Genomic DNA, 27,792 nt, shown 5'->3' with positions numbered 1-27,792 from the left:
TAGCAAACTGTAGGCCCTTGGGCTGCTGATTTACCAAAATTTTCAACCAGACATTTTTCTACAGTTTGTAGTCCCCAAAATATCATTTATACAACCAAAAAGACCATTATGCTACTCAGAGAGGAAGAAGATACTGCTTTTGTCTCACTAGTCCAAACAATCAAGTTCTTGTCCCACAGAACTCCATTAAGTACAAATTATTTAAAACCACATGGTGGTGGGAGATAGACATCTCAAGCCTTTAACACAGTTCCCCCTAACTAGGGGATGAAAAAGACCTTCTTCCACCATCAGAAGGCACATAATCAGGTGGTCTGTAAGTTACCTAAAGGCCTGCCCTTGACCTTGGAGAGCCTGCAGGAGTTCCTGAGGGCTGCTGTACTCCTCATCCTAAATACAACGCCAAAAAGCAGATATTAGTGGGTTTAGGTCACACACAAAGATATGAGGCAACAAACACCTTCTGCATGCAAAGCACAAAAGGTAAAGAATACGTTTTTCACAAAAATACACGAGGACTTGGCTACCTGATATTTTCCAGAATGTTTCCCGCATCCATAGTTAAAACCAAGCTTTCTAGTATATCATTAGAAATTGATCCACAAGGTCTTGTGGGTGTAACTATCTACCGAATAAAACATGCTTAGTGCATTCAAATGGGGAGGCTAGACTGCTCTATCACTTACACATATATACATGCACACACACACACACACAGTTATAAAAATGCCAATTTATGCAGACCATTGTGAAAGACTGGTACTTAGCTTCAGCACAAAATTTACATAGTATACCTATTTAAATTTGGAATCTCTTTGTAAAATTATTTTTTTGATACTTATTGATATTTTGCTATAGACACTGTGTATGTCCACGCATGTAAAGAAAACTCCTTGTTAATGTGTGCTAGTGGCTAAGCAGGCTCAAAATACTTCTCTCAAAGACTGCATTTAAACCTTACCATCTCAGGAAGGGGTGTGTAAGAGAGGCTTAGACCATTCCTAGTTGTTATGAACCATATTTTCAGAAGTGTAGAATCAAAAACTTCACATTAAAATACATCTGAATAATACATCTTAATTACTCTGACAGGTCACACATAACCACAACCATTTAAAAAAACAGGTATGTGTCAAACAACACTCTTTTCAGGTTTGTCTATGTCTTTTTTTAGCCTCTGTCCCTGAGATCATGATAAAAAAATCTACCCCAAACACTCTATGAGATTTTTTAAAAAGAAAGGACATATATGATCAAATAAACTCACATAGGGTTAAATTCTGCCTAAGCACACAACGTTAAATTCTGCCCATTCATATTTTGCTTCTGTTTGAAATCACATACTGGCAGTATTCTTTTTAGCTTTCTCTCTCCAAAGATATTTAGAGGCATTGCTCAATATTTTTAAATGTTACTGGCCAGACTTTCAGCACTACCATTCATCTCAACCAAATGTGAAACATCTTAACCCCCCCAACAGCCTACAATGCCAAAAGACCATTATAGCACTCAGCAATGCTGGGATGTACGTAATTTCTTTTCTTATAGGTCTCCCCATATATAGGTATGTGCACCAAAGAGGGTGAGACACTGAAAATGCCATTCTTTCTACCCAATAACTTTGTATGCAGGAAATAGTGTTAAGAATTGTAATCCAAGGACTACGAAGGAAAAAAAAGGACATCTCAAGATACCAAGATTTCTTTCCCAATACTATGGAGAACAAGAACCCCCTGAGAAAAGCATAATTATGCACAAAACTAAGAAATCATCACAACCTTACAAATATATAACAAAATCAAAACAATTAGATAATGCACTTCTTAATAGAAAGTGATGAATTAGGAAAAAAAAAAGATTAAGTCAAAACAAAAGACTTTTTCACTTTCATTATTAAATAGATATTTCACAAGACAATCTCCTGATTTCATAGACTCATAGAACCATACAGTGGTTTTGGTTGGAAGGGACCTTAAGGCTCATCTGGTTCCAACCCCCCTGCCGTGGGCAGGGACACCTTCCACTAGACCAGGTTGCTCAGAGCCTCATCCAGCCTGGCCTTGAACACTGCCAGGGAGGGGGCAGCCACAGCTTCTCTGGGCAACCTGTGCCAGTGCCTCACCACCCTCATAGTGAAGAATTTAATTTAATTTAGTTTGAAATCTTGCTGGAACAATCACAGAAGAGCTTCCTCAGATCTGTAATCAACAGGGAGAAATTTAGTTATATGAATTTTTATGATCCTTTGAACCCAATCAGAGGTCCAGAAATAAAAGTCCACCACTCAGGGTTACTATATTCATTTGAGATACTCGGTCACACCAGTATGTGACTGAATTAAACTGACTGAATCAGGAGTTTCTACAAAGTCAATGTCTGTGACAGGTATATCTTCATTTTAACAATATCATTAATTTAACAGCTATTTCGTTATACCTAAGTTTCAGATCCCACCCCGTCCAGCTGCTTAAAACACGATGAGAATAAGTGCCTTAAGTTATCACATGTAGAAGGCTTACTTCCAGCACCAGCAGTTCCCAAAAGCTCTTGTGACTGGAGTTGACAGTCAAAAATGCTCTCCAAGCAGATACAAGGAGGAGCATGACTTAATAAAGCTCTGGATATCACTTAAGAAGAATAACAGAAAAGGAACAGCTGAGCTAGGTCTCCCATCTAAACATGCAAAACAGGAAAATGGCACCAGTTCACTAAACCAGTATTAATCTCATTTTATATTATTTATTGTTCTGTTATTTAAAAAGTAGGCAAGAAATGACAAAGAAAGTAAAAAGAGTATGTATGTTACTACTTAACAGATGTAATTACTAGAGAATACACTGAGCAACTCCGGGCAACCCAGAATAGCAGCTTCATACAATTGGCAGAGACGGAATGAAAAACATACATAGTTCTCAACCACAGCTTTTTTTTCCCCAAGAACCTAAGGACTGAGCAAGGTCATTTGGATGTAGCCAGCCCTTAGGAGACATTTTAGCACCTAGCCTATCCTAACCTAACCTAACCATTCAAAGCACACCATGACTTGTTCAGAACTCAGCTTCCATCAGCTGCCTCTCCACACTACCCCCTGCTTTTGCTGACCTGCTCCGCCTTGCTCTCCCTGCCAAGAGAGTGCAGCAGGACATGAGTTATGCCAGAATTTTTACCTGTGAAAGTGAAAGTTGCAAAGAAATACTGAACTAATTGCTTGGGTTCCCCTTGCACTTTCACAACAAATGACTACACTGAACCAATTACCACGGTAATAAAGTAATACCAAAACAACAAAAAAAGCTCTTTAAAAACTCCTGGTCTTTTAGGTGTGTTACAACTACTACACTGATCTTGGCAGTACAGGGACGGAAACACCAATTTCAAAGTTAGGGGTGAATTTAGTTTTGCACTGAAGCAGCAGTTCCAAAACTTCGTATATGAAGAACACAGCACAAGTTCCCACACAATAACTGTGCTATTTCACAAAATTAACTTTTAGAATGCATTTTTTAGGAAACCTAATGGTTTGTGTTGTATTTTTACCATTTCAAATACCTCAAAAATCAAGTAACCCTGATCCTAGAATCTTCTTGCAGAAGCAAAACTCACTGGAGAGAACTATCTACATTTCAATATTTTTATGTTATTAATTTTAAATTATTATTTTACAATTCTTCACTTAGGATTTGTTTTTCTTCATTCAATACTAAAATTAATTTATTGCACGGATCACTGCATGAAGAAATGCCATCTCCCAAAACGGCTGCCATCTGCCACTGTTCCCAATGCGAGAGAAGCCTCACTCTTCAGGGATGATCAGCTTCATTACTCACAGGAAAACTGCAACCAATTAAAAAAAAGGATGTATTTTCTGAAGAAATTGGCAATATTTTTGGAAGTGAATAGGGGAAACAGAAGTTAAAGGAAGAAACACCGAATCTGAAGCTAGATAAAATGAGTTAACTCATCTATTCTGCCAAAGAAGTACAGATTGACTCTAAACTTAGGAACTTGTTTTTAAGGAATGCCTGGTACCAACACATCATATACACAAGAATCTGTCTTCTCAGTTCCTTCTTTAGTGCTTACTTATGACATAAATACTAAAGGTATTTGGGAAAGTTTGCATGTTTGTTTATAAACCAGGTAAATATTTATTTAACTGACAATGGGTGAATAACCATCAGCACCACAGGAATTATTAAGTCTCTGTAGTGTTTTTACTGTCTCCAAAACACAGTGAAAGTGGGAACTTCATTTAAGGATATGTTTAAAATACAGAAATGCAAAATTGAAGTATTTAAGCATTGTCCTAAAGCATGACCACTTAAATAAGGGAAACTAAGAACTGGGCAGCAGGAGAAGCAGCGTGGAGTTAGATGTACTCCTGTATTTAAAAATCCTAATAGAGTCATGCACTAATTCTAAGTGAATGGAGGCATTCTTGCAAGAACTGCCTCTGTAATTTATCCCAGCAAGTATAACTGGGAGGGAGCAGGAATAGAGCCACTGTTTAGTTACTACCTGTTACTCCTGAAGGCCTAAAGTGGGCTTCTGGCTAAACCATATGCCAGATAAAGTCTTTAAACTGCCTCAAGGATTCAGTTAAAATATCTTTAAGGGCAACTTTGAACATCAGATTAAATAAACAGACATGAGTTTCTTTACAGGTATTTACCTATATTTCTTTACAGGCAAAATAGTGTTTTATTTGATTGTTACCAATTATGACCGCAGCTGCTTCCTCAGAAAAACAAACAAACAAACAAACAACTCCCCAAAACCTCAAATCCCAGCATATTCTGCCAAACACCTCTTAGCATACACAGTTCTTGTTGCTGCCACATTAATTATCTGAATGGTATAGCTTCATAAAATCTGTCTAGTTTTCAGCAGCTCTCTCAGGTAAAAGATGCTCTGTCCTCAAATCTATTGAGGTTTTTTTAAAAGTCTGCAAACCAAATACATGAAACGAGTTCTAACTGAGTGCAGCCAACCTCCTTACCTTCCAGGCTTTAAGCACAAAACTACTATTCACAATGTTTTAGAAAGCTTTATTTTCACAACTATTATGTTCAATGGCATAGTTCATGGCAGGAAAAAGTGACATCTAGCAGCTAACACCGGATGATACCAGCCACAACATATATACTAAAGTCACAGGTGAGAGGCAAGCATTACTAATTTTGGACAAGCTGACATCTCTGATCATAGGCTGGATATAAAAAATCTGTTCATCTTTCTTATTTTCCTTCCAAGTGCCAAAAGGCAGGGGAAAAGAATGATCTGCCAGCTTACAGCCACACTGCTAAACTTCTCATCTGGCTCTGCTGCATCTCGTTCTACTGCTGGGAGGTAGACAAATGTCTCTTCATATATGGCTGCACATAAAGACGGAGAACCAAATATTTTCCTATCTGACAACCAAATCTGGAAAACAGACTGGCCATGGGTAGTTGCCTTTTTTTTTTTTTTTTTTTTTACACATTTTGCCATTAAACCCTCTTAAACCTATGGAAGCTAAACTGGGAATACATCAGGCTCAGCACTGGCCCACATACGGATTTAGTTATTCTAAACTATCACACTGCAGAAATCACAACAGAATGCAAGTTATTGGCTTTTACCATGAAGCCCAAACTGAATGAGAACAAAAGGAAGGGGTGGGCTTAGCATGAAGCCGCTTGACCCATGACACCATTCAGATGAGGACTGTGTCACGGGGTACATTTTCAGCTATACTGGAATTTGGATGGATGAGAATTTCTCCTGTATCAACCCATTCCTTGTGGGGAGCCCAAGAACAACTCTTGGGCAGTATCCCATAAAGCAACCTACAATGAAAGGAACCCACTACAACCCGGGTCTAGTAGCTGCACAGCCAAAACTGAATTTTACAGCTACCACAGAAAGCAGCTCTGTGGGCAAAGTAAAGAGCATCCTTAGCTTATTCATCAATCAATATCTGTTCAAGAGTTTCCAAGTCTTCTTGAAAAGATATTTTAATAATGAAAAAGGTGTCAAGGTTCAAATCCTTAGCACATAATGAGGATACTCTAAATTGAAAGGCTGTAAAGATCCCACTAATTTTAGAAACACACAAATACAGATTCTCCTCTGAAGTCAAAACACACCTCAAATGTGCGTGACTGGTGTAACAATGGTAACTAATATTGTACCAGAAGAGCAGTGAGAATACTTTTGATGAAAACTTCACTAAACCTAGGTGCTATCAGTGGATCACAGAATCACAGAATCACAGAATGGTAGGGGTTGGAAGGGATCTCGGTGGGTCATCTAGTCCAACCCTCCTGCTGAAGCAGGATCACCCACAGCAGGCTGTAGAGGACCTTGTCCAGGTGGGTCTTGAATATCTCCAGAGAAGGAGACTCCACAGCCCCTCTGGGCAGCCCGTTCCAGTGCTCCGTCACCCTCAGAGGGAAGAAGTTCTTCCTCATGTTCAGATGGAACTTCCTGTGCTTCAGTTTGTGCCCACTGCCCCTTGTGCTGTCACTGGGCACCACTGAAAAGAGCTTGGCCCCATCCTCCTGACACCCACCCTTCAGATATTTGTAAGTATTTATAAGGTCCCCTCGTAGCCTTCTCTTCTTCAGGCTGAACAAGCCCAGCTCCCTCAGCCTCTCCTCGTAGGGGAGATGTTCCAGTCCCCTCACCATCCTTGTAGCCCTCCGCTGGACTCCCTCCAGTAGCTCTTCATCTTTCTTGAACCGGGGAGCCCAGAACTCAGTGATCATTATCGCTAGTTTTATTTATTATTTGTTTCAGGTAGGAAACAATTTATTTTGTGCTGTCTACCCATACTTTCCCTGGCTGCAACAGATCTTATTCTTAAAAGCCTAACAACTGCCACAGAACAAGAAATACCATTCACTACCCGGCATGCATCTGTTTTGCTAAGAGACTGAAGATGAAGCACTGCTTCATAATGCATTATTCTAGTGAAAGACACTACTGTCAAAGGTCATGGGTAGGGCAGATGTGAATGTCTGCAAACACCTATAGTAATGCTACAGAAATTGCAGTGCTATGAAAGCTGGAATAAACAGTTGCAATAGGAATAAAACGCTTCGTAAAGATTCCCAACAGTATCTCATTAGGACATATCGTGGAGCACTGCATTAATTTTACATTGCAGTGTTTGGGACATCTGCTAAAGCAGGGTGTTCTTGAAAATTACAGGCATAGCTGGATGGCAACAACAGTGTCTTATTTACATGACAAATGACTGATTTGATTATAAGACTACAAGATAGACAAGCCTGATCTTCAAATGTTACAGCCTTCCCCAGATTACTTCCACAAGCACTTGAACTCTCTGTCGCAGCATTCCCTTTTGCAAAAACGTCATTTAAGTGACAGAAACAAATGTGAGGATTCATCCAGGTAATTCCCTTTGACAATGAAAACTACAATATAAATGCCTGTTACACATGCATTTCCTTCTTTACAGGCTAACTTACTCTTACCTGTCCAACCACAGAACTGCTGTATAACAGTTTATAAAAGACACATGGCTACGCTCTAAAATACAACAAGCAACAGTATTTATTATTCTGCAATATTTATTGCAGACTACAGGATAAGAAAGCTCAGGAAGCTCTTTACCCACAGGTGACAATAAAATCTACGGATATGAGCCCACATGTATTTATTTCTCAATTATTTTTTATTTCAAATATGCTCTTTCACAAGCAAAAACTCCTCCTTTGTCTCTAGTACCTTCTCCTGAATACCCAGACTCAGTATCAAGCTAGGTCTCTTCCCATAGACACATCCTTCCCAGAAGCAGTGGTTTTGCAAGACAAATTATATTCAGTTACACCTGTACAGCCTTTTGACTCTCTATTTATGACCCTCATGGCTTCTGAAGTCTTCAGTAACTTTGTTACATGTATTCAGTTAGAATGCAATAAACAATTGTGTTGGTCAATCAGACAGCACAGAATGCAGCTCTCCCCTACTCATCAGGATAGCTCTACAGTATTAATATGAATAAAAGTTTAGAAGGTGCCGCTTTGACAGAGTGGGTTTTTCTTTTAATAAATAAGTTTCTTTACAGAAAATGAACCCAGAGCAAATTACTCTCAAAAAGACCAAGAGTGGCAATTTTAAACTCTAAAGATATTTAAGGCGTAACCTTCGGTTTTACTTTATATGGAACTCACAGCGGTATTTCCATCTGTCATGAAAAGGTTTAGTATTTCCTCAAAAGGAAATCAATTCTGATAGGTCCATCAGTCTCCACCAAAATGAATGAGATTAGGAAGCCCCTTAGAAGATGCACACAACCCTCTTCAGAATTCACCCCCCTTCACTCCTTCATGAAGTATCTAACATTCACACCCTTTTGTTTTTAAAATGCCAGTACAAAACTATATTTAGTAAGGACTGCTTTCACATAGATGAAGGAGCACAACTGCAGGGAGTGTTCAAGAGGGAAAAGCTGAATAAATCAGTAAGTTGCAAAAGTGTGATTCCCAGCAACTACATTAAAACGGTATTATATAAAATATTTATGTATGATAGCAACTGAACATTTTAAGTTGCAAGGCCTGGGTTGAGATATACCAGATTAAAGTACTAAATCTTCATGTTTTATCACTCCCTTTACACAAGAATTCTTTCTAAGCTGTAAAACATGTTCTCACAACAATCTCTTCTGATCTTCTGACAGCCCTAAGAAGAAATTAGTTCACGTAGCTCTCATTAAAATAATGGGATAAAGTCACTCTACATAACTTCATTAAAAATACACTGTGATACATAGGTATTTCACACATCACATTTTTAGAATGAAAGTTTTTCCGTTCACATTTTTCAATGTAATATAGTTTATGATAATTGGGGGGGGGGAAATGGCATGTAAAAAGTGTTTTGTTTTTTTTGGGTGTTGTCATGATGTGTAACTTTTCTCTTTTCCAACAGAACAGAGCTACGGAAACTGCCTCACAAAATTACTTGGTTTTCTGCATACTTTACAGTTTATTTTCAGTTAATATAAGAAATTTTGTACAATGACCAATATATCCAGCCCGCCTGATAGCTAATTACAATCAATTACAGCCTCTTCTCTTCAGGCTAATTTATGTCTTAGAAGGAGATTCATAGGCTCAGAGCAGTATTTCACCCTCTAGTAACGGAATGTGACAATAACATTCATCACCAAAATCAAGGATGAAAACAGCTGACTGAAGTTGCACAGAAGTTTCCACACAGCTTTTTAATTCTCCTAAGTCCTAAGCAGCAGACATTCCTGCTCTGATCCTTGCTCAAAACGGACCACAAATATGTCTCAATTTCAATTCATAGCCCAGAATACCACATTTAGTAGGTCACACACAAACCAGAACCAGAATCATAAGAGCGTTAATCTACACCTGTCAGTCTTGGCATACTTTCACCTAAACTCAGGCAAACCAGTATTGCAGTCAGGTACCCAGCAGAATTTCCTGACCTGAAGTTCCCTCAGCTGAAGGATCTGATATGTACAATACTTTGACATTAAGACATGCATGCAGAATGCCTCTAAGACTGTAGACAACAGTACCTCTGTTGATTTCAACTGAGCTACACAATTTACACAAATCCAGAATCTGATCTCTGGTTACAAACATTCTCCTCCAACAGAGGCAATAAAATACCTTCTCACAATTTGTTATGCACTACTGTGTCTTGATAAACTTCTAACAGCCTCATTAAAAAATGCTCAGAACAACAGTGCATATGAATAGTTAATCCTAGGTACGGCCAGGCCAGCCATTCTGTGTCCTGACCATCAGGTGCAACCTCCTCCTACGTTCTAGTGGAGCCTGTTGGAAACAGGGGCATCTTCTACGTGTAACTTTAATGCAAAAGGCCTCAGATCCTTTGGGATGCTGACCAACGTTAAAGGATTTCGTAGCCTGCCGTCTGTGTCGTATGCATTACAGTGCTGTGTCTCAGAGACACTGGGCATCTGTAACTCTTCCTAGGTCAACGGGTTCTGCAGATATAATCTATCAAAAATGTACTGAATGGAACTAAAACTTAGTATTTTCACAAAAGTACTCTAAAGTGTTAATTTGACAGCTATGGTGTTGATTTGAGAGACATGGTGACCTCAGATTCCTACATGATTTTCTGCTGTTCAGTACACATACAGAATGCTCTGTTTAATACACATACGGAATGTGGGTATGATAGGTAGAAGGGAGTTTTTGAGTCTGTACGTGAAGTTACCGTATCCCGGATCAAAACTGCTACACAATGAGTTTTGTTGCTGCCTGATCCAAGACCTATTAAAATAAACAGAAAAAAAATCACTAATTCTCAACAGGCTTTAGATCAGAATAAAATTATCACTCAAAGTTCATTTCTTTATTTTCACCTGTTATTCAACAGACTTGCTCTCTGTGCTCTTAATCTAACCCACTTGTTTCTGCAGCAGAAGTTTTACAGTCTGAGTGCTCAGTCCCTGATGTTTCAGTAGACCTAAGCAAAGGTAGTTAGACTCAGCACAGAGTCAACAGACTGCCAACAAGGCAGATGCACATGTACCACCCCAGTGAAGGCAAAACAATAATACAGATAAAAACAAATCAATAATTTGGTCTGCAGAATACCTATTAGTTCTTATGACAGGAAACTGTAAGGGAGTTTCATTTCATATTTGTCTGTGAGTGCAAAATTTTTGCTGCAGAACTTTCCACAGATACCAATAAGACAATGAAACTCCCCAAAACAGTGTTTATTACTATCATACACTGTGGAATTTAATTGCACAATAAAGAGGTCGAGATATGTATTTATTACCATCCTTTGCTATTTCCTAATACTGCCTGTTCCACTTCTTCAAGTTTTCAGGAACAGCGAAAAGAAGAAAAGATTCTTGATTCTTCAGGAAGATAATTGGGCTCTCAGCTGTGACAACCTTCTATAAAGTTAGTGAAGACTGAAAGCGTTTCACTCCAAACCCACCAGTAGCACATTATTTTCCCACCACTTCAGAACCCTCTAGGGACTGAAGGTGCTTTCTCCCTGGAGCCCTGGGAGGCTCTGCTGTGAAAACAACGGTTTAACCTTAACCTTGGAGTTTGCAAGACTTTCCACAGGTGTTCTACCTAAGTATGAACCAGCAATACATTTTAGAATTGGTTAGAAATCTTAGCTGACATAAAAAAAAATTAAGAATTTTGTTTACTTCTACCAAATACCAGCAACTTCCACGTTTCTGCATGAGTGAGAGCATCTGCAGCAGGGAGAAGGAAAAGAGGTTAAGATTCTGTCCAGGAGAGCACAGACTAGCATCACTTAGGTTACTATTATTCAGGACCGGCAATAGAAGGGCAACGTTTATTTACAGAAGGGGTACACTAAGCAGTCCTGCATCAAACAAAAAGTGTTCCAGTGGATATATTCCTCCAGTGACCACCATCTCTCAAGAAATACTGGGCTATGGTGAAATGCACAACAAATGCCTACTGGCACCCTCAGCGAATTTTTCTTTTAATCCTTTGCTCTGGCTACTACAAGATAGAGCCAGCAGAACTTCAGGAGTGCATACTTAAAAAGCATTCCTACCTCCAGCAGTACTAGAGAGAGACAGAGAGGTCTGTTTTTCAATAAAAGCAGAAAAACTGCAGCTTTACTGTGTGAACTACTGCCCAAAACTTTCTTAAACTTCATTTTACATATTGATCTAACAGCAAATTCTGCTAGAGAAATGTGGAACGGAACAGTAAGGTGTCTAGGAACTGCCATTTTAGTGACGTTCCATGCTGCTTCTTTAATTATGTAAAACAGTATTAAGTAACAAACTGTTTACACATGAATTGGATAGTTTATACATCAAAAATGACTATGATAATTGGATCATACTATCTTCTTATCTCTTCCCTCCTCCACCTCTTCAAACTCTCAAGTGGAGTAATAGCCACAGAAATAGCTGCCCTACGCTGGGACAACGATGAATTAAATTTTTCCTGTTGATCTTCCAAAGACAGGACACTTGCTCTGAAGAACTGAATCAACCACCACCGAAGCCTGGAGAGAGGGCAATGTGTTTTTCACAGTCATCTCCCAAGCGTGGTGTTTTTAACATTGTTATTGGCGTGACAACAACGGACCCAACAGCCAGCACATAGATTTGGGGCTGTCACTACCCTCAACTCCAGCATCGTCACTGGACTTCGCTTGAGTTTTTTTTTCCTAGGAAGGGGAGGGGTGTGAAGGAAGCTTGCTTATGACTTGTAGCCTCTTCTCTGGAAATGATGATCTACGAATTGTCATGCAAATCCACCTGGTTTCGTTTGAGCTTTATTGTAGCCTTAACACTAACTCAGATTCATTAAATTTAATAACAGTCCCTGCTTTATTCTTTAAGTTATACTGAATAACTAAAACAGCGCGACCACCGAAAGCCCATTTGACAAAAACCTTTCGCCATTTCCCGCGTTTCACCGGCATACGCCGCTCCCAGACGGCCTCCCTCGCCCCGGCACCGCGGCTGCACCCTTCCGCGGGCTCGGGCCTGCGGACGCGGGGTCCGGGCGGGCTCCCGGGCACTGGGGCCTGCGGACGCGGGGCGCCGGACGGGCTCCCGGGGACTCACGCACCAAGCGCGGCCGCGGACCAGGCTCAGGCACGACCACAGGCGTGGACGCGCCGCCGGGCGAGCTCACCTGGCGGGCGGGGATGGGGGGGGGCGCCTCCCCTCCTTCCCCCCCCCTTCCCCTTCCCGCGCCGCGGTGTGCTGGCCCGGGCGCGCGCCACGTGCGGAGCTGTCTGCGGTGCTGAAAAGGCGGCGGCGGCAAACGCCCCCCCACCCCCCACCCAATCCAACCCATCCCAACCCAACCCAAAACCCAACCCTCGTGAGAGCGAAGGTGTGCCGGCTCTGCCACCACTCCTCAACCGCGGTCTAGCCGTGGGGGGACACAGGGCAGGGAACACCCGCCCTTCTCACGCCGACACAGCGCTCTCGGGAAGGACCCCCACAAGTCTTCGCAAACTTCCCCCCTCCCCCCAGCTCCCCCACTGGGAATTCTGCAGGTCTGGGACCGGCAAACTCTAGTTCGGGTTGACTGACTGGCCATTTCCGAGGCAAAATGTACAGGCAAGGTCATTTTAATGGAAAGACCAGAGTCACCTGCTACACTGCTGGGCACAGCCATAGACTTGCCTGCAGCTCGGCTGTTTAGACTTCATACCAACATATCAAGGTTGCAAACTACTGCAAAGAACGAAAAAGCTGATTTCTGTTTGCAGGCATTTCAGATCACCAGGAGTTTCTAAATACTACATCTGCAATCAGTAATAATTACTAAACTGTCAGATTTTTATTTCTCAACACGCTTCATAGAAAAATTATTCATGGTAAGGCTGGTTTGCTTACACCAGCGTATGAAAGGTACCACATCACATTGGCTGCCTTCTGTTCTACAGAACACGTTTTCTTCTCTCAGTGAATTCCTGCTTATTTACCACTGCTGCAGTCTAAGGATGCTTCAGAGAAGAATTAGAAAGGAACGTTCAAACTTGAACAGCATTGACAAATAGCTGGTGCAAACAATCCTCCAGGACACCAGCAGCCATCTGTGGGCATGATTCTACAGGCACGATTCGTTCTACTGCACACAGCAGGATATCTGCTTGAATTAAAGTCACGTGTACCTTCACAGAACAGTCAGCTTTAAAGATTATTTAAAAAACATGACGTTATCAGGGTTACACAGTATTCTCTTTCGCCTGGAGAAGATACCTTACATTCCTAACCCAAAGTATTTTAAAGGTACTTCTCCTTTTCAGGTGCCAAGTGTAACACAAATTTATGACTGTAGAGGGACATAAATTTTGCTCTGCACTTTCTTCATCTTACTTTTAAAAAGTCAAGTGTGGGTACAAAACCAGACTGTGCCAAAATTAAAAAGCCATCAGATAGCTAATAGCTAAGGGTGATACTATCTCTGTTCCTTCTAATAGGCTCCCTGAAAAAGAGAACTTCCTCTTCACCCTCAAGATGAATGACACAGCCCCTTGAAGCTGCAGCTCACTCCAGGCCCTGCCATGACTACTGCAGCTTTCAGTGTCTCCCAGACAAAAACATAGGGTATTGATGTTTTACAGGCAGGTATACTTGTGTTCTGTACTGACAGGCAGCACTGAAAACTATGTTAACCTTGATAAATTCACATTATTACGTAACTCCTTCCATCTAGTCACGTACACGAGGAAGTTCTTTAAAATGGTCAATAAAAGAAAAAAACAAACCAGAATGACAGCTTTAGTTTTTCTAAGACTGTTTTTTTCTGATCTGTAACACACTCCTAGGGAATAAAAATTTGTAACTATTTACCTGAAAAAAAACCCCAACCAAATCTTGCAGTAACTATTTAGTATAAGCTGATGCATACAGGGACCTACAACTATTTGGTTATCTTGCGTAAGATTTTCCATTTAAAGTTTCTAGAAAATGCATAGAGTAATTCAAATGTTTACAGAGATTTTTTTTCAGCTTTGCTCTTCGTGCCTCAAGCACCACTTGTGGGAGGACACACCAGAGAAGGCAGCTCCCACAGCGCAGCGGCGCCACTTACTTATTTTTACACAGAAAAAGAAACCTCTTCATCAGTCGTCCAGTGGTTTATAACGATGCTCTTTCACCCGAACACTTGTTTATTGAGTACAATATCATTAAACAGCTTTCAATATCTTTGATATCAATGCAGAGAACTGGGTTCTGAGCCAGGAATGGAAGTTTTGCATATGCAAGGACTGCACAACAGGATCCAATTTGGCAAAGAGTCTTCAGTAACATAATACTGCTCCAACATTACCCTAAGTAGGAGGCTACGGTACCATTTCACACTGAAACTACAGCACTCATTTGCACAGAAGCAGGGTGTTATACAATCCTTAGTTTTTAATTTTTTTTTTTACTGATTGGTACCAGTGGAAAAGTCTCCTTTGCCCTTGAAAGCTGTCATTTCAGTTTGTAGCTCAAGGTACCTCTGACTAATCCGAAAATGCAAAAGCACCGATGTGTCTGTGAATGAGGTATTTCTCCCTTGAAAATTTTGAAATTTGTTGTATGTTTCAGTCGAGCCAAAGTGCCAAATTTTAATTTCTTGGTCAAAAAAGATTACAACTGAAAGAAGAACTAAGTCCCTCGGACACGACCTGCGACGGTATTTGTGAGACTTACTCTACAGCTTTGATTATCACGTTCGTCCTACCTTTAGCTCTACCTCTCTCGACAGTTTTCCTGCCACATTTCTAGCGGCCGTGCGACATTAAATAAAACAAGTCGGACGTTAAGCGTTCCCCCTCCTCTTAAAACACTCTCCTGGAGCACGCTCGCATCTGAGACAGCACAGTGAAGATTACCTACCTCGCACAGCCGAGACAGCTAACCTTGCCGTCGAGAGAAAACGCACAGCGCGGAGTTTAACTGCCGGGAAGCAAAAGGCTGCCGCCGCACATCTGCTGCGGGAGGCGGCGGGCATGTCACCGGGGAGGCGAGCGACGGCCCCGGGCCTGCGCGGTCCCGCGGCGGGCGGCGGTCCCCCGCCGGCACGGCTCCCCGGCTCGGCTCCCCGACCGCCGCCCTTCCCTGCGGGGCCGAGCTCCGTCCACCCCCCCAACTTTTGGCGCCTGTGCTGTCGGAGCCGGCGGGCAGCGTCCCCGCCGCACCCCGCACCGGCCGGCGGGGGGACACGTTACCTGGATCTCCCGTGCGTGGTACACGACGATCAGCCCGAGCAGGATGATGGTGGAGAGGCTGATAAGGCATTTCAGAGCGAGGGAATACAGCGACTCCTGCAAGAGAAAGACACCGCCGTCCCTCAGGGACGCAGCCGCCCGGGCCGCTCCCGCCCCCGGCCCCGGGGAGGGCGGCCTGCGGCTGACCGAGGGGCGGGTGGCCGGGCCGAGGGGGCGGGGGGGTGTGCGCGGCCGGTACCTTGGTGTAGGCGCCCCACGAGAGCTCGGTCTCGATGACCATGACGACGATGCCGAACATGCCGAAGATGAGCGCGTAGTCGCTGAGGCGCTTGCGCTTCTCGAAGAGCGCCCGGCGGTGCCCCAGCTTGTAGCCGATGTTCTGGTTCTTCTTCTTGCTGGGCTTGCCCCCGCCGTTGCTGGCGCCGCCCGGGCCGGGGCCGGGGCCGGCGGGGCCGTAGAGCGCCAGGTTGTTGGAGTTGTTGTGCTCGGGCTTGGAGACCACGATCTCCGGGGCGGCGGGGGTGCCGGGGGCGGCGGCGGGGCTGGCGAGCGGCGGCTGGAGCGGCTGCGACTCGGCGTCCAGCTCGTGTAGGTTCCTGCGGGACGAGCTCAGGTTGCTGAGCGGCCGCATGACGCCGCCGTTGTACCTGCAGCTGCTCATGGCTATTTCCGTGAAGGGGTTGCTCTCCCGGCGCTGCTGCTGCTGCTGGTGATGATGGTGGTGGTGGTGGTGGTGGTGGTGGTGGTGGTGGGCGCTGCCGCTGCTGACACTGCTGCTGGGGCTCGCTGCCTGCTGCTGCAGGCTGTGGCACTGGTGGTACTGGGGGTAGTGGTGCGGCTGCCTGGACGCGGCGGCATGGCTGGAGGGGGTGAGCTCGCTGACGTTCAGCTGGCTGCCCTGCCGGGAGGAGGCGGCGGAGGAGAGCGGCGAGGAGTGGGTCCGGAAGGCGCCCGAGAGGGGCGAGGAGGCGCGGAGCAGCAGGGGCAGGTTATCCCCCGCGGCTGCCGCAGCACCCCCGTAGTAGGCGCAGTTGTTGCACTGGAGGCATGGGCTCTGCTGCTGCTGCTGCTGCTGGAGGAGGCTCTGCTTGTCCTGGCCGTGCTGCTGCTGCTGGCAGTGCGGCGGCGGGCGCTGCTGCTGCTGCTGCTGCTGCTGCTGCTGCTCGGGGCCGAAGCCCGCCGGGAACTGCCGCGGCGCGTCCATGCCGGGGCCGTTAAAGCCGCAGGAGGACCGGGCGGTGGTGCACCCTGCGCAATGCGTTATGGTCGGCAGGGGAGAGTCCTGCTGCCGCCACGAAGGGCCCATCCCGGCTCCCGTAGAATCCAGCCGCCGCGTCCGATTGGTTGGGCGGACCAAAACAACGGGCATCACGTCACCTGAGGGGGGGGGGGCGGGGAGGGGGAAAGGGGACCGGCCGCGGCGTGAGGCGGCGGGGGCGGCGCAGGGTCTCCCCGCCGCCCCGCCCCGCCCCGCCCCGCCCGGGGATCCCGCCTCCCGCCCGCAGGTAAGGGCTGCCCTCGCCCCCCGCCCCGCCCTGCCCGCCGCCGGGAGCCCCACGCCGCGGAAACCCGGAGGTTCCCTCCCGGGATCCCCCCCCCCCCCCCCCCCCGCCAGGACAGGGCCTCCGCGGCGGGGCTCCCCGGCTCCCCCCGCCCGCCGCCGCCGCTCACATCTGCGCCGCCTCCGGAACATGGGCGCCGCGCTCCGGAGCTGTCCAGCGGCGCCTCCCGCCCGCACGCCCGCCCGCAAGCCGCCGCCGCCGGCCTGCAAAACGACAGCGTGGCGCTCGCTCCCCTCTGCCCGCCCGGCGGGGCCGCCGCCGCCGCGGGGGCCGCCGGGGGGAGCGCGGAGAGGCCGCGGGGCCGGATTGCCGGGAGGCCCTCCCCGGCACATCGCGGGCCTGTCACCGGGGGCGGGGGGCCGTCTCTCGGCCGTGGCCGCCCTCCGCTGGGGAAGGGAGAGCGGGCCGCGCCGCCGGCGGGGGTGGTGTAGCGGCCGGTCGGCGGGAGCTTTGCCGTGGAACGGGACCAGTGTGGCCGAGTCGCTGCGTTCCCCTGCGGCCGCGCAGCGCCGGGGCAGTCCCTGGGTTGGTCCCGGCTGCCGTCGTGCCCCCTGCTCCTTCCTCCCCGTCCCGCATCGTCAGCGGGCAGTCCGCTCCCGCAGCCCCTGCGGGCCGGACAGAGCGCTGCCGCCGGCGGCTGAAGCCCCGGCTCTGCGTTTGCTTGGGGGCAGAAGCGTGAGAGCGGTAAGTGGTTTACCGTGTGGCGGCTGTGCCCTGCTACTCACCCAGGCGAGATTGTAAGAGGGGCTCCTTTCCTTTCCTTTCCTTTCCTTTCCTTTCCTTTCCTTTCCTTTCCTTTCCTTTCCTTTCCTTTCCTTTCCTTTCCTTTCCTTTCCTTTCCTTTCCTTTCCTTTCCTTTCCTTTCCTTTCCCTTTCCCTTTCCCTTTCCCTTTCCCTTTCCCTTTCCCTTTCCCTTTCCCTTTCCCTTTCCCTTTCCCTTTCCCTTTCCCTTTCCTTTTATTTCCCCAGGCAGGCAGCGCTGTCTTTGTGGCTTGAAAAATCAGCTGCAAAATTTCATAGCGTGGAAGGTTTCCTGACATCTTAAACTTCTCTAGAGACAAAATTCACCAAGCCTTTATTTGGCAAAAACCTACATCCAGATGACTCCTGTCTCTCACACAACATCCGGTTTTGTTTGAAACTCTGCACCCTGGAATGGCTTGCGTTTTAGAAACATGAGTGAGGCACTGTCCTTAACAAAGTTTGTAAATACGCTCAGCTCTAAAATTTCAATGGCTTAATTCCTAACCAGAGTGCACTTTTTAAAGCGTATTGCACACACACACAATCAAACAACCCTGACTAATGTTGTAAAAATCATGGTTATACATGATTATTCACAGAGTGACTGAAAATGGAAAATCTGACTATGTTTACAACACAGCATAGGCTATTTTGGAAAAAGCACCCATAAATAGAAGTGTGTGTGATATACAGCATTGTAATGCCTTGTGATAATTCACAATTTAACAACTAAATTTTGAATAAAAATCCACACGCACATTCTTGCATGAATGATAAAGCACTTTCCAAATACATCACCTTGTGTTTTTAAGTTATACTGGTGTGTATTTGGGTGCTCTCCACTGCACTCACTTCTCCTGAGCACCAGAGACAAAAAAAATAAAAAGATGCTTTTATTTTTAAGAATGAGCAGTCTGTTTAATGCAGCTTCAGATCTTCCACTGTTTGTTTGAAAAAACATGGTGCTATAATTCCATCTCACTGGTCCTGTTTTGCCTGTGTTCCCAAACACGGGCATGAATTGCATGGATCTTAGAAAATTAAAATCTTAGTGAACCTGGGCTTTTAGCACTCTGTAAATAAAAGTCCTGCACAAATGTGCTGTCAGAACATGTGTTTTGTGAACTAGTTAGACAGGCCTAAGTTTCATCTTTCTGTTTCTGTGTGTGCCATGTCCTTAGTGTTTGCTTAAAGATACATTCTTTTAAGCATTCTCCTTAACAGAAGGTGAAGTGCTCAGGACCTAGTTTACCATGAAAGGCTTTTTAAGAAATTGGTGAATCTTAATGTTTTATTTAGAAGCCACCAAGGCTCTGTCCTTTAATTTCATTTACTCTGGTCGTGCGAGGTTTTGTTAGAATTGTGAAGAAAAAGTCGATCTTTGTAAAGTCTTGGTAGACTAAAATATATGATATCTGTGTTCTATTTGGGGAAATGGTTGCATTTATTTTTCTAATTTGTGTATAAAAGTTACGAGTCCCGATTCTATTACATCTGCTGCTGCTGTGCTGTTCATTTGTAGAAAGGGCAAGCGCAGTGCTGTTACTAGCTTTTGGATATTTCATCTACTTGCTTGATTGTTTCATTACGCGAATAAACAAATGAATATTCCCGTGTTTAACACAAGAGGTCATACTAATCACACAGCATGTTATAAAACTAATCAACTAGAGGTTTTATTTTAGTTCCGTTGTGGAACCTGGGATATCTCATCACAGTTTCAAGGTCTAAAATAAGAACTGTTGAGAGTTCACATTTTGATAACTAAAGAGATAAACCTTCCTCTTTATGACAATAATTAAGGAGCCAGAATAGAAAGATGCTGTTTAACATCTTCCCATGTAAAATAATTTTAAAATTAACTTTTAACAATGACTGTATTTATTTTCAGAAATAAAATAACTATGAATTGAATTGTTGTATAAAATCATCATGGGCATCTTGGAACTGCTAAATCATACTAAATAAATAAAAGTGAACTCCTATGAAACAAATATTATCTGTTTGGGATTGGGAGCTTTGTTTTTTCCTACATTTACGTTATATACTGGATGGAACTGCTCTTGCTGATAATCATGGGTCCTGCGGCTGCTTTGCCCAAGAGGCTGTTTTTACACACATACGCATGTGTGTGTTCATGTGTGCGCATGCACACCTTCCTGTAAAGTAAGAGAGAAACAATGACTGCAGATGGCATTTGATAATGATGGTTATTGGAGAAGTTTGAAAAACAGATGTTTTTTTCTAAACCCACTGATTGCAAGAACAAGATAAATACTGTTAGGCAAAACTGTATCAGTAGCAGGACAGGAAGCTCAGCAGACACAGGAAAAATTAGATTTCTGAGAGGAAAAGACCACTTTGAAATATTTGAAGTGACAGCTAATGGCTAGTCATTTGAAAAGCTCACATAACAACATCCAGTGGAGATGCAACACCTACAGGCTACAATAAAAGGTATTAGAAAGCTATTTTGGCTGTTATCCTATTGCCCCCACTCACACCAGACTGCTGTTAAAATCACTGAGAATTCTGCACTCATAAAAATGTCAAAAAATACAGAATAATGGTAAGGAAAAGGCAACAAAAGGAATGAAAAAAGAAAAAAGCCTAGGAAATTCCATTCTGTACTAGTATTTTGAACTCAAAGCATATTCTGTGCAAGATCTAGGAGTTTCTAGAAAGCACTGAAGGAAACAGCTTTGTCCTGTTCAAGAAAATCAAGTGGGTGTATAGCTCAGTGTATGCACAGAAGGATGCCGTTCAGTGAAAGCAGAGTTGCATTAATAAAAACAGAGGTAACACTGACAGCGGTAGGGTATCACGAGATCATTCAGGGGTATCCATGCAGCAATAAAAATGCTTTGTGAGACACCGCCACAATGACTGCAGTACAGCTGCCAAGACGATGGCACGGAAACTAACTGTATGAGCCACATGTGTATATTACCTTGTGCATACCATCTGGCAGGGCTTTTACTCACCAGATGTCTCTGACATTCACCCCAGCAGCTTCTGTTGTCAGGTAGTTACATGCCCTGTGACTGGAATCCCACCCCTGCTAGACCTGTGCTCATTTCAAAGACCTTTAGATAGCGTTCCACAGTGGTAGGGGAAGAAGAAATACCAAATAACCACTCTGTCCAGATAGTACAGCTACGTAAGGAGGCATGCTTTGCTGTTTCTACTTTTGATTTTATACTGTTCTGCTAATCCACACTTTCTTCTGCTTCTCCAGCATATCACCAGTGAAAAAGCAGATTCATTCCAGTTCAAAACCTTCATCCATTATCTGGGACATATAGAATACAAAAGATAAGGACACTGGGTTGACAGTTCGAAAGTGCCAACCAGTATTTTCAAACGTGAGGATGCCTTAATTCATGCAGGTGCAGCTTAAGAAATATCTAGAATTGCTGCACGCTTTTCCTCCTGTCAATGGGCCTTCCTCAAGGGATCGATTTTTTTCCATTTTTTTTTGCTAACAAAATGTTTTGTTACTGTTAAACATGTTGAAAATATTGGATGGGGTCCACAAAACCGCTGGCAAAAGTATTTCTTCCCTTAACTCACTTTTCCATCCTGTCTGGATATTTTTGTAGTGCTTGGAGATCACTGAAAGCTAATGACTTTATTTCTTGCCCCTATTTTTTTCCTGCTTATCAAGGGATACTGCCACCTACAAGGAATTTCTTAGCTAGCTAATTGCATCAGTGTAGATACTATTTTGCACAGCTGTTACAGGTGCTCGCAGGTGACTATTGCATTATGTTTAATATGACTACCTTTTATTATTCTGACAAGTAGATGCTGTTTAGTACAGTTGCTGAAATGATAACATCATGCGGTATTTCTGCTTCAATCTATGCAAAAGCACAGAGTGACTTTGAGCGTGAGAGGGGATTATCAGGTGTGTGAGCTTACTTTTAACCTTGCAGAATCTGATATTTGAAGAATTTTCACCCATTGAGTCAAGTGAGACAGTGTTTACGTGTAAGTAGAAGATCATACCTTCCAAAGTTGGTAGTTTGCGAATTGAAGATGTTAGCAGCACTTTTCCTCTCCATAAAATATGTCATTTCTGATTCACGTAGCAGATTATTCAAAATAATTAAATTATATTTGCCCATATTCGAAAAATAAATATTTTTTCCATTGGCAGTTTACCGTTACTGCTTCCGTTTTACCATAAGAACATAGTTACTATGGATTTGCACTGGCATTGTATTTGGAAAATTCGTTCTAGGTTACTTAATAATGTGATCCCTTATTAGGCTGTAAAATGTGAGAGATGGACTTTGCTTTTATGAGGTGATGAATGTGTGGTGTATATGATTGCTTTCAAATCTTAAATGCACTTAAATGCAGGTTCTTACAGTCAGTAACCCTCTCAGTTAAAAACGTGTATAAAGTGTGAGGTTGCTTTTGTTGTGTTTACTGGGGGTTTTTTTGTTTGTTTTTGCAGTCCTGATTCCCCAAAGGAGACCACAACTTCCACAGAACATTCAAATCCCATGCCACGGAAGTCCATTTGCTCATTGTTGTCATCATCATACCTAAAGCCTTTTGGGTACGTTCATAACACACACAAATATCAATGTATGTTGTGGTCTTGTTTACAGAAATCATCTCTCTAACAAGTTTGGAAAATTTATACACTTGCAGAACAAATGGAAGCAGGGAAAAGATGAAAGGCAATGTCCAATTCTGTGTTACCCGTGGTACTACTTTTTCCTCAATGTACAATGAACTGTTTTTCTATGGTTGTTTCTCTAATTTATGAGGTGTCTGACTTGAGGAACGAGTTTGGGACAGAGGAATGGGGCAGTCGCTGAGGGAGGACCATCTCATTCCTTCCTTCCTAGCTCGATTTGTCTGCAGCACCTTCTTGTCTCCACTCCCCTCCCCTTCACATGAGCCTTCCTGCTCGCCCTTCCCTACTGCAGAGGAGGTGGGACACTTACTCTTACCGTACCTGGCAGCACCTCTGGGTGAGGTGGCGGAAGACGGGGAAGAGTTCTGCGGCTCAGCTGTTGTCAAAATAGGGAGTCATTCAAGCGACTTGTGCTTCAAGCTGGCTCTGGCTTGATAAGCTCAGTGACTGAGCGACTATTTGAAGTGATATTCCAGAAGGTGCCAGGAAGTTTTATGAAATTTTTGTGCTCTGAAGTATAATTCTTCTCGCTTGTCTCACTTGTCCCTGTTATCCCTTTTATTTCTGTACTACTCAACCAAAAATTAACTGTGTTTTTGAGGAAAGGACTAGGCAGTTTTAATTACAAAAAAGAAGTTTAAGGAGAAAGGGCTTAACACTTTTCACATAGCACATAAAATCTTACCCCATTCAGACAACATTTCTATAGAATTAAACTTCCTTCCTTCCAGCTGGGTAAAAGTCGTCTCTGCAACCCATTATATCTGATTAGTAGCTCTTGTATTAGCAAACTGACATTTAAAAATATATATAACACTGTAAACTGCTTTAAAAAGTTAGGGTAAGCAGACCATTTCTCAAAGGAAAAACTGTATTTTTTTTTCATTCTGTCTACAACTTCACACATTAAAAATATATTTTACATTTGAGTATTCTGATGCGGAAATGCGAAATATATGGGCAATATGATTTCTTCACTGCTGACCAGCATTTTAGATTTTTTGTCTTTTTGGAAGGTCAAAACCAAGTTTAAAATGGTAGAGATCTTCTAGCCTTAATAATAAAATCTCTGCTGTAGCTATTATACAGTACATCCTAGAATTTCTTTCTCAGACTAATTTACTAATACTAAAAATGTATCAATGCTCAGGTTGATCCAAATACAACTGGTTTTTCTGTCTCACAGAAGCCTGTCCTCTGGAGAAGAATGTCATAGGCGTGGTAGGAATCCATTTTCCCCTTTGCAATCATTACTGCAGAACAAACAAGGCACACTGAATTGCAGAATCATCAAGGTTGGAAGAGACCTCTAAGATCATCAAGTCCAGCCGTTACCCCAACACCACCATGCCTGCTAAACCATATCCCGAAGTGCCACCTGTACAAGTTTTTTTGAACACCTCCAGGGGTGCGGACTCCACTTCTGTGATATCCAACCTAAACCTCCCCTGATGCAACTTGAGGCCATATGTAAGATATATTCCTGTATTGTCTCGGGAAGTCTCGGGAAACAGCAATGCAGATGTCAGACAATTTTGAGAGCAACAAGGCATCAAACTGGCGTATACCACTCAGTAATGCAGTTTTGTTTGAAGGACAGAATTCCAGTATTCAACCAGCTGTGTTCTCTGAAAGGGTGGAGATGCAACATCTACCTGCACCTCGTTCCTAGGGACCTGACCCCTCTGCAGAGCTCAAGCACATGAATTAGAGGAGTTAGCAGCGAGCTAGTCAGGAGTATGAACTGAGGATAGGGATGCGACCTCAGGACGGACACTTAACCGTTGACTCTCCTGTTCAGGAGAACTCTCTTCTGATAGGGTAGGAGCTTAAGCATTTTCTTTTAAACACCATCAGTCATTGCATTCTTCTCTTACATATAAGCTAGTTTCTTTCCACATAAGCACCGTAGGGAAGAAAATGTCATTTTCCTTTCTGCCAGCCTGAATGGACTCACACACACAATGTCTCAGAGAGCAGGTCCTAAAAAATCAAGCTATGTTATAGTGGAGGGAAGGGACAACCAAACACTTCCCTTGCAGTTGTCTAGCCGTGAAATGCGAGGTGATTCATTGGGTCAGGCAGAATGAGAGTCCACCAGACACATGCATCTAGGCAAAAACCAGTCACTCTTGTTGGAGCAGGAGCAGGAATCCCCCTCTAGCAAATGAAGAGAGACCCTTTCACAGACCCCTCTCAAAGAGCAGTGCACAAATACCTGCTGAACCCCCACGACATCTGCCGCTGTCCCTTTTGGAGAAGCCACGGGAGCCAGCTGACCATCTCCAGACTTTCTCATGGTTGGGATTCCACGGCTGTTTGGGCACAGTGACAGCATTTGAGTGCTCAGCGGCACATGTAGCATGTTGAACTCTAGATCTTAAAGATGCTTGCAGAACTGGCCTGGAGTCTTGAGGCCCAAATGGCATTTGCGTGAAATTTCTAACAATTTAGGAGTGTTTATTCTGACCTTCAGGAATCGCTTATACTTTACATACAATGCCCCAAACCGTTGTCACTGTTAGTCTTGTGTGTGAAAACTCAGCATTTCATCTCTTAAGTGTCTAGGAAAAGGAGGATACCCTGCAAGCTAATGACATCATACTCATTTGTGCTAATGACATCATATTCATTTGTGCTTCAGTTAACGTTCAGTTGTCACTCTGGATAAGTTTTTGTCCTGCTGCCCTTCCCATGCACATGCTACGTAACTGACAACTGTCATTCCAGGAGGTGAAGCTGCTATGTGACTGCTAGTTGATAGCAATTTTAGGTGTCTGCCTGTGCTCTTTACTAAATGTGGACAGCCACTTCAGCTTTGGCAATTTCTTTTTCAACTTTATCAGGCTTTTTTACTGTTTATACTTTATGACCATGTTTTGCATAATAGAAAGAAGAGTTTATATTTGACATAAAGTATCCATAATTTCGTTTATAACACAGGAAGTGTGGCATTAATAAAAAAAACAACCCCACATTATAAAAGGTTTGGCTGTGTTTATTCACTAAAACTGCCTAGACTATTTTTACTCTGATCTGTCAGAAATGTACTCTTTAAACTCCTGATGAAAAATTAACAAAGCAGTATTCAATGGTAGCTAAAAGGAAATACAGCAATTGTCCATCTCAATTTTTAGACCTAGTGGCCAGTTTTACAAAGTTAGTAGTTTGGTTCTGCTTTTTTTTTTTCAATTTTTTTGGCTGCTGTCAATGTGGACAGAATATCTAATTCACTATTAAATGGTATGACTTTGCAGCAAGTACACTTCAGGTTGTATTTACCTATTAGATTAGTCAGTGGTACCATGCGAAAAAAAGAAATATCAACAAAAGTAGGTAAGATTGCAGAACTGCATGCTGTGGCAATTCCATAAGGCTAGAAGTAATTATGATGAGGAATAATAATGACATACTGCTAAATACGTTTGCAATGGAAGCTAGAATGAATTGTCACCCTTTCGTGTATCTAGTTGAAACTGTAGTTCCCTCAAAGCTGGATGATTTTTTGGGATTTTTTTTCCTCTTGACAGATACAACATTTTCCACAAAAAAAAAAAAAAAAAGTGTCTGTTTCCAAGCTGTTACATGACAGAAGTAAATAATGTGAAATTGTGTTGGTAAAAATAAATCAGTAAAGCCCAGCTCTGCTTTCTCAAATAATCAACTATTATTTAGTGATCCCAGTTCACACCCTTCTCATGATCCTTTCTCTGCGTGAGGGTATTAGAACAGAATTTTTTGCATTTCTCCTTCTGAGTCTGCTACATTTAATATTAAACAAAAGTCACAGAATGCGGTCATGCCTTTCAAGTCTGCCAGCTAAGACCTGAAGGTGAACACCACCATTTCTGCTCCTGCACCAATGAGTAGCTATCTGTCTAATACAGAAAAATACCAAAAAAGTGGCACAAGAACGTCTCTGCTCAGAACACGTTGTGCTATCCTGTGGGCCTGGATCCCCCAGACAAAGCCAGATAGGGACTGAAAGTTTGCAATGCCCTGAGTGACTTAGTCTAACAATAGGACTACTGAATAAAGGGGAGAATAATACCACCTACTGTCATGTTATGTGTTCATATATTTTCCTTTTATTCCAACAACTAAACCACTTTTTTTTTTATTTAATTACATGATAATACATGTTGCGAGTTTGTGGTTTCATCAGGGATGAAAAAAACTCCCGAATCTTGTTTGATGTGAACCTAAACTTCGTAATTTTCATGCTGAAAAGTAAATTAATCACAGTTTTACTCCTTCCAACTTTGTTCAACTCTGTTTCAAGTGTAACGCTTTCATTTCTACGGGCAAATATTTACACAGACCAAATGAGTGTGCCAGGGAATGTTTGTTCACGTCTTTCTACAGAAGTATATCTTTGCAGATGTAAGTGTATATTTTGTAGACATAGTCTGAATGTTTGCTTTTGAAAGCTGTCCTAGAAGATGGTGGCAGATGTAACTGCAGAATCTGGGTCGGAATGGTAAATCTACAGTGAGTGAAATGCAGGAAGTATTAATAAAAAGCCATGCCATTGTCGATGTTGTTTTCTAATGAAATGTAATGTCTTACATTTGCAGAAAGGTGGCTGCTGTCTGTTAGGCATAAATTCTGCCAATATATCTGCATCTGCATGTGCATCTGTAACATCAGGGCTGCAAGCAGACTGGGAGGTTAGGTGCTAACGCGCTGGAAATGGATGCGCAGTTCCCATGCTGGAGGGAAGAGTGACACTTCGGCCTGTCATGTAGCAAAGCGTGACCCTGCATGAAAATGCCCCCTAGTATGCTCATAAACAATATCTTTGTAAGCAGCTAAAAGCCATTCAAGTAAATCAGTCTTGCTTAGTGGTCTCTGAGCTGTAATATAAAAGTAACTCATGACAACACAGCTAGAAATGAAAATAAGCCAGCAGTCACTATGAAGGAGTACTGGAACTATAGAGATGAACTATATATGAGGTGGAAGGAATAGTAATGAGGGATAAAAAATATGCAATTCCAAAATAGATGGGACAACAGATGTTTAAAAAAAAATCTGGGACATGGGAATTGAAACGTGCAATTACAAGAATGAGAGGTGATGTTTTGGCCAGAAATACAATATACATACAAAAGATAT

The 27,792-nt window shown here is 43.3% G+C and overlaps 1 protein-coding gene and 1 long non-coding RNA gene across 3 annotated transcripts in view; one reads left to right on the top strand and one right to left on the bottom strand.

Annotated features, from left to right (window-relative positions):
• Positions 1-17,083, bottom strand: part of KCNN2 (potassium calcium-activated channel subfamily N member 2) — a 75,910-nt gene extending 58,827 nt beyond the window's left edge. The window contains exons 1-2 of the mRNA XM_075411178.1: positions 15,953-17,083; positions 15,715-15,810 (exon numbers count right to left, since the gene is read on the bottom strand). Coding sequence (XP_075267293.1) covers positions 15,715-15,810; positions 15,953-17,083 — 1,227 coding nt within the window. The remainder of the gene's footprint in view (positions 1-15,714; positions 15,811-15,952) is intronic.
• Positions 17,084-17,138: 55 nt separating this feature from the next.
• Positions 17,139-27,260, top strand: LOC142358867 (uncharacterized). Of its 2 annotated transcripts, none has more exons than XR_012761911.1 (3): positions 17,139-17,219; positions 22,486-22,590; positions 23,861-27,260. It is a non-coding gene; the product is annotated as an uncharacterized LOC142358867 (long non-coding RNA). The 2 variants fall into 2 exon arrangements; XR_012761912.1 differs by lacking the exon at positions 17,139-17,219 and adding an exon at positions 17,678-17,960.
• The last annotated feature ends 532 nt before the right edge of the window (positions 27,261-27,792 follow it).

This window comes from Opisthocomus hoazin, chromosome Z, assembly GCF_030867145.1.
Source record: "Opisthocomus hoazin isolate bOpiHoa1 chromosome Z, bOpiHoa1.hap1, whole genome shotgun sequence".
NCBI lineage: Eukaryota > Metazoa > Chordata > Aves > Opisthocomiformes > Opisthocomidae > Opisthocomus > Opisthocomus hoazin.
The sequence above is the reverse complement of the archived record's forward strand: the minus strand, read 5'-3'. Positions and strand labels throughout refer to the sequence as shown.